General features: G+C 39.3%; 1 protein-coding gene across 5 annotated transcripts in view; it reads right to left on the bottom strand.

Moving 5' to 3' along the window:
- LOC136857318 (uncharacterized) overlaps positions 1 to 17,070 on the bottom strand; it is a 93,698-nt gene that overhangs the window by 14,831 nt on the left and 61,797 nt on the right. For all 5 annotated transcript variants that reach the window (XM_067135901.2, XM_067135900.2, XM_067135899.2 and 2 more), the window contains 2 exons: positions 11,878 to 12,189; positions 3,043 to 3,183 (listed from right to left, as the gene is read on the bottom strand). In XM_067135901.2, coding sequence (XP_066992002.1) covers positions 3,043 to 3,183; positions 11,878 to 12,189 — 453 coding nt within the window. The remainder of the gene's footprint in view (positions 1 to 3,042; positions 3,184 to 11,877; positions 12,190 to 17,070) is intronic.

Below are 17,070 nucleotides of genomic sequence, written 5' to 3' on the forward strand. Positions count from 1 at the left end.
AATATACAATATTTACATCACTAGAAGGAGCAATAAATAACTCAGACAAATTCAGTGAAAAAAACATAATATAAAACATAATTGAGACCAAAAAGTGTGCTAGCCTAAGAAAAAAGGATACAGTCTGAAAGAATACGTGCTCTCAGACTACGAGTTCTGCAACCTAACTACAAGCACTTATTGTTTGTTTCTGACTTATTTTTCTTTTCTTCTTAGGCTAGCACACTTTTTGGACAAAATTATATTTTATATTAACCTTTTTTTCACGGAAGTTATCTCAATGAGTTCTTTATTGCTCCTTCTAGTGATATAAATATTGTATATTATTGATTTTAATCCTGTCATCTCTCCTTTGCTTTACATTTGTTAATTGATTATGTTTTTAGCAGATTTTTAGCTTAATATTATGTATATAACTTTAACCCCCCCACCCTTATTTCACTGAACATATCTTGAACAAGTCTAAACATGTTTGAATTTTATTGCTCCATCTAATGATGGAATTATGTTTTGTACTGAACTTGGGAGGATACATTTAATTTTTTCCGTTGCAAGTAACAATCATTGTAGACAATCACTGTTGTGAGGTAAATGGAGTGAGAAGACGAGCAGATAAAATTGAAAAGCAAGAAATAAGTGCTGATGTCTAATGTTAACATCAGGCGCTTCACCAGTCACGAGCACCAATTGATGTCCAACTTCATAATCAAGACGGGCGCATCTAGTTTGATGGTGCCACCTGTGAATAGAGACGAAGACCCAAGTCAGGGGTTTCGCCGGTACAGATTGACCACATATTAGTCTGACTTGAGTGTTTATAGTTAAGCCAACGTAGAAAGCTGGGCAGAGTCTGCACTGAAGCTGGATGAAGTGCAGTCATAATGACCTTGTATGGGGTAAGACTCGCGAGATGTTGCTGGTGAAAATGGTGCTGGGTATAAGCAGACGGCAGGTCTTACACAGGTGGGAGGGCCAGAAGAGGTGGGAGTTTGCGAGATTTGTAGCGAATCAAGATGTTTATCGATGGGTGCCCAAATCTCGCTGTGGGGCTTTTTGGAAGAAAATCATGAGTACATCGAGGGCGAGAAAAGAGTGCTCGTTTCAAAATGCAATTGATTCTGTGCAGACCAGGGTGATATGTGGTTATAAAAGGAAGGAATTACGTTGCTCAGAAAGCCTGGGACAGAATTCATGGCTCAGCTCAAACCAATTTGAGCGGACAAATCCCTAGCAATTAAGGCCTTCCTCAGGTTGTCAGAAGAGGTACAAGCAGTAGGGGTTGTGGAAAGCCTCCACAGACATTACTTCAATGAAAAATTTTTAATACGCCAAGAAGAGACTGTGATAATTCCTTGAGGTCTGACGCCTGTTCTCCAAAAGAGCAAGTGTCTGCATTAATCGTTTAAAGTGGCCTTTTAACTTAACTGTAACGTGATTCGCGCACAAGAAACAATTTATCCAGTGACAAAATCAAAAGCCCAGAATCAATACAATTATGAGTGGGCAAGAAGTGTTTATATAAAGATGGTGGAGAGGTCTTGTGAAGAATGGAAATTAAAATTTTTCCAAGGAACTGATGACAATATACCACAAAACTGTGGAATCATTCTTCCACTAGTGAGGAAGTAAAGGAGCATGCAACATTTATCAATATCTTATACAGGATATACTTGCACTCTTGAGAAATGTGTGTAAATGCTAAGGCTGGAGCACAAGGACAGTGGAAATAGGGAGCAACAGAAAAGGTTACGGATAAACATGAAAATCTGAAACTGGCAATCTCTGCATCTAGCCCTCAACAGGCTAGTTCATACCTGCCTAAGAAATCAAAAATAGGAAGAATTTTTTTAATTCTTTGATTTTATCACATATTTCACCACGGTCTCGATGAAAACAGGACAACATAAAACGCATACATATCTACAGTTACAAGGAAAAAAGACTGTTAATTTTCAAATCTTAAAACTAAGAAATCATAAAAATGATTACAAGAAAATCTAACAAAAAAAGAACAAAATGCATTTCATTTATTAGTCTAACATGAAAGGAAATTCTATTTCATAGGTATCCCTGAACACCTGGAGATAACGCTTCTTATGTTTTGTGACCATAATGTGAAGAAAAAATACCAGAAACTGTCACCGATACAGCTGTCTGAAATACATTAAAAGCATTAAAATTATGATCGAACAATGAACACAGATGCACAGAAATATGCTAAACTACCACATACAAAACAGATCAGTATATCTGATACATTATTAACCTACGACTGACACGGAAGAAAGCACAGAACCCCAAGAAAGAAAGAAAAACCGAGTGGCCTACAACTCCCAATGAAACAACAACTATGTTAACAGCGCACAAATCACACAATAAGAAACTCAGACTCGTCCCAATTAACGGACTCGCTAGCCTCTCTCCCTTGTAGGGCGATTAACTTCCCGAATTCCCACTCTAAAACATACACGAGGCTGTAGTGAGCGCGAAAGAAGACATGAAGGCGACAAACGATAGACTACACTCACTGACTGAAGCATCAAATAAATAAACTTGAAAATGAGGTTGCATAAATTACACAAGTACACAATAATTTATCCCATGGGAAGAGTTTAACTGTAGTGGAGGTCATATAGGTAAAAAATAGGAAGTAAAAATAAATCTGAAGTACGGAAGAAGAGTTAAAAAACGGAAGGTTTGGCAAGCCAGTTTCTGCACTGTACGAAGGCAAGAGCTGGCCACTTGAGAGATCACTTCTTGATGTGGTAAGTGTAGGATAAAAAGCAAGCCGGACTGTCTGAACTAGAGTAGACAGGTTAACATCATGCAAAAGGAAATTTAATTGCAAGTCGAAACAAGTCATGCAAAGGAACAAGTAACATAAGTCACACAACTACATATGACTGGCAAGCAAGCTAGTCTTTATAAAAGCAACTTACTAATTAAATCTCAAATTTCTTAGTAGTCCATAACTATTTTAAGCAAAACAAAGGATCAACCTATTTTCAGTGGACAGAATTCTTTGGATACTTGTTTACTTACAGTTGATGTATTCTTGTAGAGTGTTTTACCATCTTGTTCAAATGGCATGTATTTCTGCAGTAAAGCCTTGCCATCTATTTTCCAGATAGGGGGATCACCTCCATTTTGGAAGTCTGTTTTCAGCACAACAAATGCACCAGACTGAAAGAAAATTAAAGGAAGTTTCTAGAGAGAGCATGTTTCACATGAAAATCAATATAGAATTTTCACATACAATGAAACTTCATTAGTGTTTCCCAATCACAAGTTTCCTCACTTAGCACATTGTAAATTTGGAATCATGATTCTCGTTGCAATGAATATATATATATATATACACACAACTCTCGCTGAACCCTGAACATGTTCATCACCTCTTATGAAATGAACGTGATTTCCAACACAGGAGACAGACTGGGGAAAGTGGCACGATTGTACGATTAAAAAAAAAAAACCACCTTTAATCTCTAAACTTCACATGATAAGCCGCCCAGAAAAGTTCGCTTTGCTCGACTGTTAAACGCGAGATTGCTGAATGACCCAGTGAGCCTATTTATGCTTTCTTTTCACATTCCCAGAGGTGCCAACTTTGAAGTGGATTATCAGTAATTGCCCTCCGCCCCCAAGACAAATTTCGAGTCAAGTCCAAAGCATACGCCTTCCTTCTTGATAATGACACACCCCTTTTGCCCTTCCTTCTAGCAATCTATCGAAAAGTATATCATATTACACAATAACATTTGCACGCAACCTGTTGGTTCTATGATAAAACATTCCTTGTAGCTTGTTTCTCACGCAGCAGCTGCTTTTCAGTGTAGTTTTTCTTGAAGCATCCTTCCAACTTTGATGACATGTTCGTTTTCTGAACCATAAGCGATACCAGTGCAGTGCAGATCTTTCTGTCAACTGTCAGGTACACTTAACACAGCAAATACAAGAGCAAACCAACACACACAGACCGATATTTAAACAAAAATTCGAATCACCATCCTGGGCAGAAGCGCGCCATGATGAAGACTTTGGTGGATCGCGCCCTTCGTGTCCGTGAACCAGAGTACATCGAGAAGGAACTACGGCATCTTGATCTAGCCTTACAAACCAATGGCTACACGGTACAAGAGGTCAGGAGAGCACTCCACCCCAGAAGACAGCCAGCGAACAGTAAGCGAGAAGAACCCAGGAAGAAAGGTATCGCTTATTTGCCGTATATATGGGATGTCACGGATCGTATTGGAAGGCTCCTTGAACGTCACGAAGTTAAAACCATTTTTCAGCCGACCCAACAGCTACGAAACATGTTACGTTCTGCCAAAGATCCACGTGACCCTTTAACATCTACTGGGGTCTATAGGATACCTTGCAGCTGTGGAGCTGTTTATATTGGCACGACTGGCAGAAGTGTCAATACTCGCCTGACGGAGCACAAAAGGAATTGTCGCTTGGGACAATACGACAAATCAGCAGTAGCGGAGCATGCACTGCTTGACGGAAATCATGAGATCCGTTACGAGGATACTGACATACTGGCCACAACATCCCACTTTCACGCCCGTCTCTACAGGGAAGCAATCGAAATACATAAACATCCAGATAACTTTAATAGAAAGGAGGAAGGACTGAAACTCAGCAAGGCCTGGTACACCCCTTTATATAACGTACGGCCGAAGTTTACTAATATCAGGGACATTACAGTCAACCAACCAGAGGATCCATTGCTCGGCACGACCCAATCTGAGGTCGTGCACTCCGAGATCCAATCAGACGACACTTCTCGGAGTGACCCAGTCAGAATCCATGCCCGGCGCGAACCAATCAGAGGTCGTGTGTTCAGATAGCTAACCAAACGTCAAGCTGCTCGGCGCGACCCAATCGGAGGTCGTGCTTTCAGATATTCAATCAGATGTCGGTTTGCACAGCGCGAACCAATTGGAGGCCACACACTTACATATAAATACAGCTGCTTCCCAAACAACTTTTGCAGCCGGCAGCGGGATACAGGAGAGCGTATCTACACGACGCCACTGAAGATGACTACCGCAGCAGTAGTCGAAACGTCTGGGAGAAGCGAGAGGAGTGGACCACGGCATAACAGCCCGGAAGAATTTTATTATATTACTGAAGGATTTGTAGTGGAGCTCCTTCATTCACAATTAATTTTACAACGCTTATGGGTAGCAAAAGGAAGTCACGATCAAATAAGTAACGTTGCCAACTCACAAGCACTGAAATAAAGTCGATTTAGGAGAAAGGCTCGAAAGGACTCAACATTTTTCCTTTTCTTTTGTTTCCGTCAAAAATTATTTTTTCGTGATAATGTCAGCTTTTCCGTAATTATTTCCCCTTTGACCGTAACTCCGTAATTGTGAGGTGAAATCCGTAATAATTACGGACAATCCGTAATAGTTGGCACCTCTGCATTCCAATCAGAAGTTCAGACATTTATTCTATGGCGAGTGGTAGAGTGAAGGGTAGAAAATACTTGCTGACGACGTACCAACAAATTAGAAACATTGTGTGAAGATGACTAGCGTGGTGCATATTTGTGATAGCCTAGTTACGGATAGAGAAAAGGCCATGACAGTTAAAATCCTTCAGAAAGTGGACTGGCATCTACATCTAAGTTCACAAGAGATGGCGGGAATCTTGAAAGTCTTACGAGTTTCTACTACAGACGGTCCACTCTCGCACGTTCAAAATGGCGGTCGAAGTAATTCTCTCGCACATGGCAGAGTGTAAGGGAACAGTGGCAGAGGTCCCAACTACACAGTTTAAAACAATTAGGGGAACATGTTTTTGAACGTATGCCATTCTCCAGAAAATAATACCTCACACCCACGTATATTACCAACTAAACCTTTATTTTTTACCGTTGAAGTATAAAAAACACAGATGGATTCGCAGTTTTTTAAGATCACAAATAGAAATGTCCAAACAGGGGCGAAAACAAAGTGATAACTAGACCTGGGATTTTAGGCAAAAACCTTATTTGTTCCTTAAGAGATAACTTAAAATGAAGTTGTATGTACATGTTTCATGTGATTATAAGGTTAGAAATGATGGTCCTATGGTACCTAAAAATGCCTAAACTGGCGTTAAAACCTATTTTTGCATATATTCCTATAATTGTTATATTTTATCCCAAAATCGAACAAAAAACGCTTTTAATTTAGTTAGAGAATCTAAAATATTTGACTTGTTTTCAATATCTTCAATAGCATTTTCTTCAAATTCTTTTCAGACAAAATGTGAAGCTGTATAACAATTACCACTCCCCAGAAGTCCTTAAGAACTTCCCGCTGTGAATACTCCCTTTGTCCCATAGTCTGGGTCACGAGGTGGGGGACAGTGCCCATTGACCTGTTGGAAACTAAACCCTTCATTCCATTCTGTGAGAAACTTTCAGTGCGTCCATTTGCATTATCCCGAAAGTGGCAGTTTCCAAGACCTCCTTAATTAAATAGCGGTTGCAGGAGTTTCCCCATTTCACGTTGGATGGAAAAATTATATACTGCGAAGTTTACAGCAAAGAGATAAGTGAAATTTCTTTTATATATCACTCTGAAGTACGTACCTTGGTGTGAGTCATACTTAATACGCAGGCGTTATCTCTCTCTGTTGTATTACGTTTTATACATTTTATGAATCAATTCAGCGTACATACACTAAACAAATTATAACAGTAAATATGAATTGGGAATTGTAGCGCATCCCGATCCCTCGATTTTTTGTTTATAGAGTCGTTAAAATCAGGCCGTGTTTGTGTGGTACTGTAAGGTCTATTAATTTCGGGGAAAGTCTAATTTTCAAGCAGGTTTTAGAAGAGGAATAATCGTACAAACGTATTGAAAAATGAAGATATCATGCTGCCGTAGGAAACCTAAAATTATGAGGTGAAAATTGTAAGAAAATTATATATGCATTTTTATCAATTGTAGGAAGTGTATGACACATTGTAAATATATACAGCATTTTTTTATAAGCATACAGTAAATGTAAGGAGGGAAAAGCACTGAATTCAGCTATGCGCGAGTATCAGTACTGGTAGTAACAAAAAGGTTGGCCAACAATCTACCTGAAAATAACATAACAGGAAAAGAAATGAATTAAATTCACCTCTACTGTTCGACTTCGTGGTTGGTCAGCATAGTCGCCTTCGGTTCAGAGGGCCCCGGGTTCGATTCCCGGCCGGATCGGAGATTTAAACCTTAAATGGTTATATCCCCTGGCTTGGGGACTGTGTATTTGTACTGTCCGAGATATTCCTGAAACCCACACACAATACTATCGTCCACTACAAAAAGATGCATTTTCCAGTACACGGCAGATGCCGCCCACCCTTGTCGGGAGGGCCTGTCTTACAAAGGCTGGACCAGGATAGAAATAGTCACATGGAATTATTACCTCTACGGCATCACTTAAAGGTCCAGGGTACATACAGGAGAGACATACATCTGGATCTCTGTCGATGAGACTACTGACACTAGGCCGTTATATTGCTCACGTGAAAGTCGGAAAATTAGATCCAGACACACCGTTCGTCATATTTGCTCTGCAGCGGACAGTTAACTAAAACCAATAAGTATACAGTTGCTCAGTTTGTAAATACAGTAGAAGTCCGCTATAGCGAGTACGGCATGTAACGAGAACCCCGTTATACCGACAACATTTTTATCATCATCATTTCCCTTTATCCAGCTGTAGCCGGGTAGGGGCAAATATGATTCCTCTCCACTTTCTTCGTTCTTTCCACCACTCCTCCTCCAACACTGTGTCCCAGTCCAGGTTTCTTTCTATAATGCTGCGTTGGATGGTATCCTTCCATCTCAATCGTGGTCGTCCACGACCTCTCCTTCCTTGGATTTGCATATCCATCACCCTTTTTGGCATTCTTACGTCGCTCATTCGCTTTATGTGCCCATACAATCTTAGTCGGCTCTTCTCTATTCTATCATTCCTTTTTTTCCACTCTAATTTCTTCCCGGATTTTCTCATTCCTTATTGTGTCTCTTCTACTCTTCTGTATCATACTCCTCAAGAACTTCATTTTGGCTGCCTGTATTCGACTCTCATCCTTCTCTGTCATTGTCCAAGTTTCTGCTCCGTAAGTTGTAATGGGTACGTAATACATCTTGTACATAGTATCCTTTGCTTCCGTTGGCACATCTTTGTCCCATAACATATTTCTTACACTATGATAGAAACAACTTCCAGCTTGAATCCTTTTACTAATCTCAGCATCCAGTCGAGCATTCTCCATTAATTCACCCCCCAGGTATTTAAACGTTTCCACTACTTCCAGGGGCTTGTCTGCAAGTCTAATCTGACCTTTCCCTTCTTTCTCCCCTCTAGTCATAACAAGAGTTTTACTCTTTTCTACACTTATTTTCAATCCACATTCTTCGATCTTCCCATTCACCACATTCAACTGTTCTTGAACCTTCCTGTCGTCTTCTCCCCAAATCACAATATCATCTGCAAATAACATCACGTTCATTTCTCTTCCTCCATATGCTGCTTTTGCTGTTCTCATGATGTCATCCATTACTATTGTAAACAGGATTGGTGATACAACACTTCCCTGTCTCAGCCCACTAATTATTTTGAACCAACTTGTCCTGCCAACTTGTGTTTGCACGCAACTACAACATTCCTTATACAATGCCATGATCATTTTTATTAATCCCTGTCCAATTCCTTTTTGCACCAGACTGTCCCAAACTTTCGTCCTAGGGACACTGTCATATGCCTTTTCAATATCAATGAATGTCATCACCATATCATTCCCATACTCCCAATGCTTTTCCATTAGTTGTCTCATAATGAAAATGGGCTCTATTGTTGACCTTCCACTTCTGAAACCAAACTGATTTTCCTGTATCTGCTTCTCAACCCTCCGCGGTGTAGGGGGCAACGCGTGCGCCTGTCACCCGGCGGTCGATTCTCGGCCGGATTAGGCAAGGTAGCAGGTAGGGACCCTCTTCGGAGGCAGCCCTACCCAGGGAGTGGCGCCCCTGCCTATGTGAGTCCCAGAGCACACTGACCCGGTGTGTAACATCTGGTATGGGTCCCAGCTCAGGGTTACGAGTGAAGACCTCAACGGCATTTACGGCGGAGAAGGTGGACTTCGGTACAGCGGAGATGGCGGAAGGGGCATACCCGTAGCGTCCGTACTCCAGAGGAGCAGCTACGAAAGGCGTCTTGTCTCCATGTTAGGGGCGGCCTAATTTTGAACCTGGCAGTAGGTATAAAATGCCTTTGGGTGTGGCGAGCCCATCGTAACAATAGCCTATGTGGACAAAGCAGACATGGAGCCTCGGAATAGGTTAGGGCGTCCCCTGCTAAAAGCAACGCGCAGCTCTTCAGGTGCTGGGGGAACTGTGAAAAATGGGCAACCAGCACCAAACTACATCAACATTTTTCTGTCCCTTCAAAATTCCTATATTAAACTGTGTATTATCCTACGGTTACAGCGAGAGCCCTATCATTGACGCATCCGTTATTATGAGCGATTATGCGTGCGAGATTTGTTATCAATATTTATGCCCCCCGCGATTATGTTGCACGCAGTTGATTATCTTCGGCATCTCAGGAGAGTTTGATATTTCTTCCTTAAAATATTTTCATTTAAAGGGGCAGTTAAAAGCAAATTATATATCTCAAGAAATAATACATTTGTCTAATGTAATATCTTAGAAATAATGAACATGTTAAGCAATACCAAAAAGTCAATTTAACACAAGAAAAACAGAAAATATGTACAAAACAGCAGACTTAAATTCCTTAGTGGACCATTGGGAGAACAACTTGCAGCGAGGAAAAGACATAGTAATTGATGACTTGCAATTTTAACTTGAAGGAACAGAGGCCTAACATGGACTATTTCTTGACCTTTCAAAGGCATTTGATACTGTTGATCATGAAATATTGTTGTACAAATTATATCAGATTGGAGTTAGAGGAATAGTTAATGACTGGTTTAGATCATACCTGGATAAACGATCCCAGTTTGTTGAAATTACACATTGTAACAGTAAAGGGCACAATGAGACATCACTCTCAGGTAAAAAGCATAGACTTAGGTATTCCGCAGGGTAGTATTTTAGGGGCCTGTTCTTTTCTTGATCTATGTGAATGATCTTCCTCACAATAACCAAGTAGAAACAGCAGTTCTATATGCTGATGATACAAACATAATTATTAATAATCCTCACCCTACGTCTATAGAAACTGCAGCAAATACAGTCCAGTCTACGTTAGAATCATGGTTCAGGAAAAACAAATTAACATTGAACTTTAAAAAGACCCAATACATGGAATTCAAGGCATCTAACTACCATGACAAAACCGCAAAAAAACACAACCTTATATTAAATGCAATTGAAAATACGTTGACCACAAAATTTTTAGGTGTCCATATAGATGAAAAATTAAGATGGGATTGTCATATGAAAAAAATAGAGAAGTCTCAGTTCTGTTTGTTTTGCCTTAAGGATTTTGTCTAATAGTTGTAGTGAAGAATATGTTAGAATACCATATTTTGGATATTTCCATTCAGTCATCACTTATGCTATTGGTCTCTGGGGCTGCTACAAATCAAATCTTGATGTAATTTTTCGAATACAGAAACGAACTATCAGAATTATATTGAGACTTAACAGGTTAGATCATTGCAGACCATTATTTAAGAGAATAAGGATACTCCCAGTACGAAGAATACACATCATGCAATGCATTCTACACGTGAAAAAAAAAAAAAACATTGATCACTTCAGAAAGAATTTTGACAATCACAGTTACCAGAAGCGAACAAGAAATAATATTTTTATCGAGCACAAGAGTAAAACCATTGCCTTGAGACATGTAGACAGTTGGAATCAGATTGTATAATAAGCTAAGATATTAGTCCCGTCAGTACTTTTACCACAGCTTTAAAAAATCTCCTGCTGAGTAGCTGCTTCTACAGTACAGAAGAATACATGATGAAGTGCTGGTAATGATGATACTACTTATTAACTTGGAAACTTTCTTAATATCTAGTATATAGCCTTAAAAATAGGTTAATGTCACATTGACTATGTTCATATCATTAACACATCACCAATATATTTTTATTTTGTCCTGTAAATATTGGTTATTAATATTATTTTAAAAAATTAAGATGTGTTGTCCTAACATTGAGGTATTTGGTGTTTGTTTTTCTTTTTCAAAATGCTCATTGTTGTGCATATATTATTGTTAGTATTAGGAAATCACTTGACAACTCCTATACTGTTGGCATATTTCAAAATACGTAATTGTACAGTCTATGGAAGCTAAATGAATGAATGATTCTCCAGCCCGAATCTAGACAAGCCCACCGCTTAGTTAAATTCTCTAAATGCTTCTCCTGACATGCCAGCAGCCTTAATTATTGAACTTTTCTTAGTTTGAAAATGTCATCCACTCTAAAACACGGACATTTTTGTAATCTGTACATTAGCAAGTTTTGCCTTGTGTTAAAATTGAGTTCTTAAAGTTACATCAAAACCTATCTCGATGTAACTGAAGTGATACTCTCCATTTTCATACGACTGCCATATAGCGGCCAAAAACAAAGTGCATCAACGCGCTACAACACAAGCCACAAACAAGGAAAAAAGTTTTGTCAAAGCTGGAGAAATGTCTACCTCAGCTGTGATGGGTGGCATACAGTGATGGGCGATGTACAATTAGAAAATGATACAAATAAACCTTCACAAAAAACTGGATGCATATTTAAGACTACAGTTTCCTAACACATTTTAAATTAAAACATTGTTTTATATTCAAACCAATACAATAGTTAACAGAACCTATAGCAGCACAAGGAGAACTTACAGTGAATTCCTTCTCAATTGGAACAGGTGCAGCAGCTGGTTGTGAAATAGTAGTTGATGTTGCTTCACAGCTCACTGTGTCTGCCTTTGGCTTTACTTTGCCACCAGAAGGGGATGTTGAAGATACCTGCTGGATCTTCTTGCCTCTACCACGACCCTTTGGACCTGCAGGTTTCTTTCCTCTTTTACCAAATTGTCCATCACTATCAGAGTCCTCATCAGATGGACTTTCATCTTCCTCACTTGTGCTAGGCTCAGTTAGTCTGGGTTTCTTGGTAACTGACGTTCGAAGGCGTTTGGATTGGCGACGACCCTGCAATTATCAGACAAATCAATCTAGCATTGTTACACATTTTGTTTCAACAATGCTGAAGCACTTCTAGGTTAGGACTATCCTAAAATGATCAGTTCTCTAGCAATAAACCTACACAGAGGTAAGATATATTTGAAAAGCAAGAATATACCAGAGAAGGAGACTGACTATATAGCATAATTTGATGTTGAAAATCAAGTTCAACAGAAAGGGGAAAAATAAATCAGATCAATGGCATGATGGAGAACATAAAAAACTTATGGATGTAAAAGCATAAATGAACAGGCTATTGTAGAGCAGATATACCAAAACCACACCATGTACACACCCTAAGAAAAGATAAATTCTTCTTGCTCTATATTATGCGGTTAACGTGGCTTTCTTTTAAATTCCTCGAGTTTGTGTAATAAATTGTTTTATTAAATCCAAAATTTTTTACTTTTTTATGGGGGTATCAAGTTTAAAAGGCGGGACATTTAAATAAACAAGTAGTCGTGCATTTTCAGGTGTTTGGCATTATTTTTTGTTTGTATTAATACTGCCTAATACGATAAATACTGTTATTTCTCCGAATCCAAGACGACCCCCTCTTTTTCCTTCAAAAAATGAGATCAGGTTCAAAAAGTGCTTTGTGAAATGAATTTCATTTATAACAAATTTCCACTTTCAGAAATACACAAGTGTTCGGTAACTAGATGTATCCTGTACTTCCTTTGATAGTTCAGGGAATTCCTATTAGCAAGCCTGCATTTGTATTGCATCTCATGTTATGGGCATCCCGACCTTGTTTTTCATGCACATACCTCACAATTCCATGTTTAACTTCCGTAAAACGTCCTCGTTGCGGGCCGCTGAATACACTTCTTGTACAGTACGCATTTTTAAGCTATCTTCGGCTTCATGCTAACGCCGACCATTGGCTTTGGTTATGCTGTATTTTCACGTGTTTAATAACCATTAATTTAAAATTTGTACAATAATATTGGCGAGAACCCATAGAAAAATTTCCAGCAATATTTGTTCTCAAGTGTCCCTACAATACAGCAATCCATCATGAAAATATTTCTGCCGTCCATAAAACTGCTTTTACTAAAGCTCAGGTACATTAGACAATGTAACTGCCATGCATCCTTGCTATTCCAATTGGAATGACACTTCCTGCACAGCTAGATCTCTGAATGTATGGTACGGTGCATTACATTCGACCTTGCAATTAGCCCCCAAGAGAGTACTCCTAATGTGTTGATGCCATTCTACAGATTTCACAAACGGTTTTGTAGAGGCTAGTAGAATGTCATTTAGTGACGTTACACAGAGGTACTGTACAATTTACTGCAGCGACCAACTATGTATAATAGAGACCCAGACGTTGAAGGTAGAGTTTTGTGCCCGCACGGGAGGTGAAGGAAAGCATCGTGGTTATCATGGTAGCTGCAAATGGTGTTCATTACTGTTACGTCCCAAATGCAAGACAACCCATGATTTTTCACAAGAAATTTTGAGGAAAAGAAAGTCGTCTTGGATACGAAGAAATGTGGTAAAACTGAACGTCCAACCTTCACGTTTCTCTACAGGGTTGGGTATGAAGCTAGACGGATCTTCATAGAGTTCTTTACGACCGGAGTAAATGTGATGAATCGAAATACGTGACACAAGAGTAAATAAAACTGATTAACACTTATTGTTTATTTTTTAAATTTAGAAAGGCTGCCAACAAAGGTATACAGTAAGATTCACTATACAATCACAAATTTGTTAAGGAATACTGTAGAACATTTTGCTAGTGCTAGTGGCTTTACGTCGCACCGACAAAGATAGGTCTTATGGCGAAGATGGGATAGGAAAGGCCTAGGAGTTGGAAGTGCCAGTGGCCTTAAAGTACATCCCCAGCATTTGCCTGGTGTGAAAATTGGAGACCACGGAAAACCATCTTCAGGGCTGCCGACAGTAGGATTCGAATAAACAAAATCATAGATGCAGCTCACATCCACGGGCCTCTAACCGCACGGCCAACTCGCCCGGTAATACTGTAGAACAAACATATGTACAATTTATAGTTCTTTATGGCCAGAAGCCATGTGTTTACTGCACAAAATGGGAGGCTATTGCGTACTGGACCCCATACTTATTGCAGCTATAAAAGTGGAAAACGGGTGGGCCAATGTGCGAGGAAATACAGTATGTTGTAATTAAATTCTCAGCCTGAAATTAATAATGGAAAAAAGTGCAGGAATATACAGCTATTTATCTCATCCACAGATTTCAAAGAAGCCTATGGTAGTATCCATAGTTCAACACTTATTCTCAAACACTATGGTCTTCAACCCAAATTAAAAATCAAACCAACTTTAAACCGCACCAATTCCAAGGCAAAGTTCAGGCCAGACGTGTCAGGACTTTTACAATTACACAATACAATAACAGTTATGAGAAGCAGATTAGTTCTTCGTGTTTTTAATTTAGGAATTACGGTTTTATGGTGCTAAATCTTTGTGTCTATTGACAAGCATGTCTTATTAAACCTTAACCAGGGTTTTTTTCATTTTGTTAGTTCTATTTATCCATGTTGCTTTCTTAATGAACGTAGGTTTTCGTGGCACATTGTATTAAAATAAATATGCAACCAGGAATAAAGCCATTTATGTACATTTAACAAAGCAGAGCTTTACGCCAAATTACATTATCCACCAGGGTATGTGAAGGTTTGCCTCCAACAGCGAGCAAAGAAATTCTCTGCAGAAACGTGGAAGTCACGACTATATTAGTGACGGCCCCCAACTAACTGACTCAGGGATCGTCGCACTGTGCTGTGAAGGTTGGGAGGGAAGTTATTGACTCATTGCCCTGTCGACAGTTTCTGAAGTCCGTCACGCTGTGCCATGGTAGTGTTATGAATATATTCCTGGAGTAGAGGTCTCCATGTATTTCATAACAGCGCGACAATTCCAGAGTCCAGCTAGTCAGGAGCCGTTTATAGTCGTGACTTACGCGTTTCTTCAGAAAATTTATTTACTCACTGTCGGAGGCAAACCTTCACATGCCCTGACGAAGGCCAATGTAATTTGGCATAAAGCTCTGCCTTGTTAAATATACATAATTGGCTTTAATCCAGGTCACATAATTGTTTCTTTATTGTAATACTATGAGCCACGAAAATCTACGTCCATTAAGAAAGCAACATGGATAAATTGAACTAACAAAATGAAGAAAGCCCTGGTTAAGGTATAATAAGACATGCTTGTCAATAGCGACAAAGATTTAACACAAAACCGTAATTCTCTCAGAAGCCATTTACATTTGTGAAACCATTACAAATTAAAAACAAAGAACTAACCTGCTTCTCGTAACTGAAAGAAGAATTATCAAAATGTGCATAAATAAAAAGTACCAGTCTGCAAAAACGTTGCAAATGAGAATGCCTATCGAGAGACTACCCCATCACCAGCACAATGAACAAGAAAATCTTTTCACATCCTGAGACTGCCAGGAAACTGGATTTTACAACTACAGTAGAATTCCACTGCAACGAACACCAGTATAACGAAATTTTCAGAATAACGAATAATTTTTTTGGTCCCTCCCTTTTTCCCTATTTGTTGTACGTTAACGAATTTCGTAGTTTCAGTTTAACGAATTAAACTTGAGCTCTTTTCTTTACCAGTTTGACCGTATTTTCTCAAATTAAAACCAAAATTCATCCTGTTTTATTACCAACATTTTTCTTGTTACATTATTTCGTTATTTAGACGATATGATCGCCATTTTCCATATATGCACCATACGCGATCGAGAAGGCAATCGCTTTTGTGTAAGCAATACGCTTCGCCCAGTTCCCACGTATGGTATGGAACTTATTTGGGAAAGACTAACGGTGTCCGACGTTCGAACTATTGAAAATGTAAAGGCCAGATTTCTGAAACAAATACTGGGCATCTCCAAGATGTCACCATCTCGACGGCGGTACATGGGTTTCACCATGGTCTATGCCACCAATCAGACTTTCATGAACCGTCCCTACATTGTGCGTACGTTGTGTGATAAACATTGCGATCGCTATCATTTCAGCAAGTGCAACAAGAGCACAAAATCTTCACTAGAATATGCGAAAATTAATGTATTTTTTTTATTTTAATGCACATTTGTACGCTATTAAATAAATAAATATGCTTCGCCCGTCATCCAATGTAAGACGCCACTCTATTAGCTGAGTAGGAGTGCCAAGTTTGCAATCCACCAATGAACGCTACGCTTTGCGCAACCAATAGGCTTTGCCCATCAACCAATGTAAGACGTTACACTATTGGCTGAGTAGGATCGCGATGTTTGTAATCCACCAATAAACGCGACGGTTTCGTCGCATCATGCATTGCATGTTTCTTCTTCGTATTTAATTCGCAAATCCTATTCAAAGCACTTCTCACATTCTCTTCTCATGTCATTATTTGGACCGGTCCAGCTGCGGTCAATCAGATGAATAAAAATCCAGGCTGATTTCTGCTTGTTTTCTCTTTCTCTCTTGGAGAACTACTACTTCTTTACGTTAAGGTTATATCATTAAACTTGCAAAGTTCGTGTACATTTCGTTAAATAAATAAGTACTGTACATATCGCAAATGGATAAGCAGAAGCGACAGCAGTTTTCGTTGAGTGAAAAACGTAAAATACTTGCGGAAGTCGAGAAACGCGGAAAGAAAGGAGATGTAGCGAAGAAGCATGACATTAGCCCGTCAATACTTTCTACGTTTTTAAAGCAGAAAAGTAAGACAGAGGAAAACATCGATGCTGATGCCCTAGGTCCACACCGTAAGAAGATCAGGACAGCCGACTACAAGGAGGTGGACCAAGCCGTCTATACGTGGTTTGTGGAAATGTGGAGTAAAA

This window comes from Anabrus simplex, chromosome 1 (genome assembly GCF_040414725.1).
Source record: "Anabrus simplex isolate iqAnaSimp1 chromosome 1, ASM4041472v1, whole genome shotgun sequence".
NCBI lineage: Eukaryota > Metazoa > Arthropoda > Insecta > Orthoptera > Tettigoniidae > Anabrus > Anabrus simplex.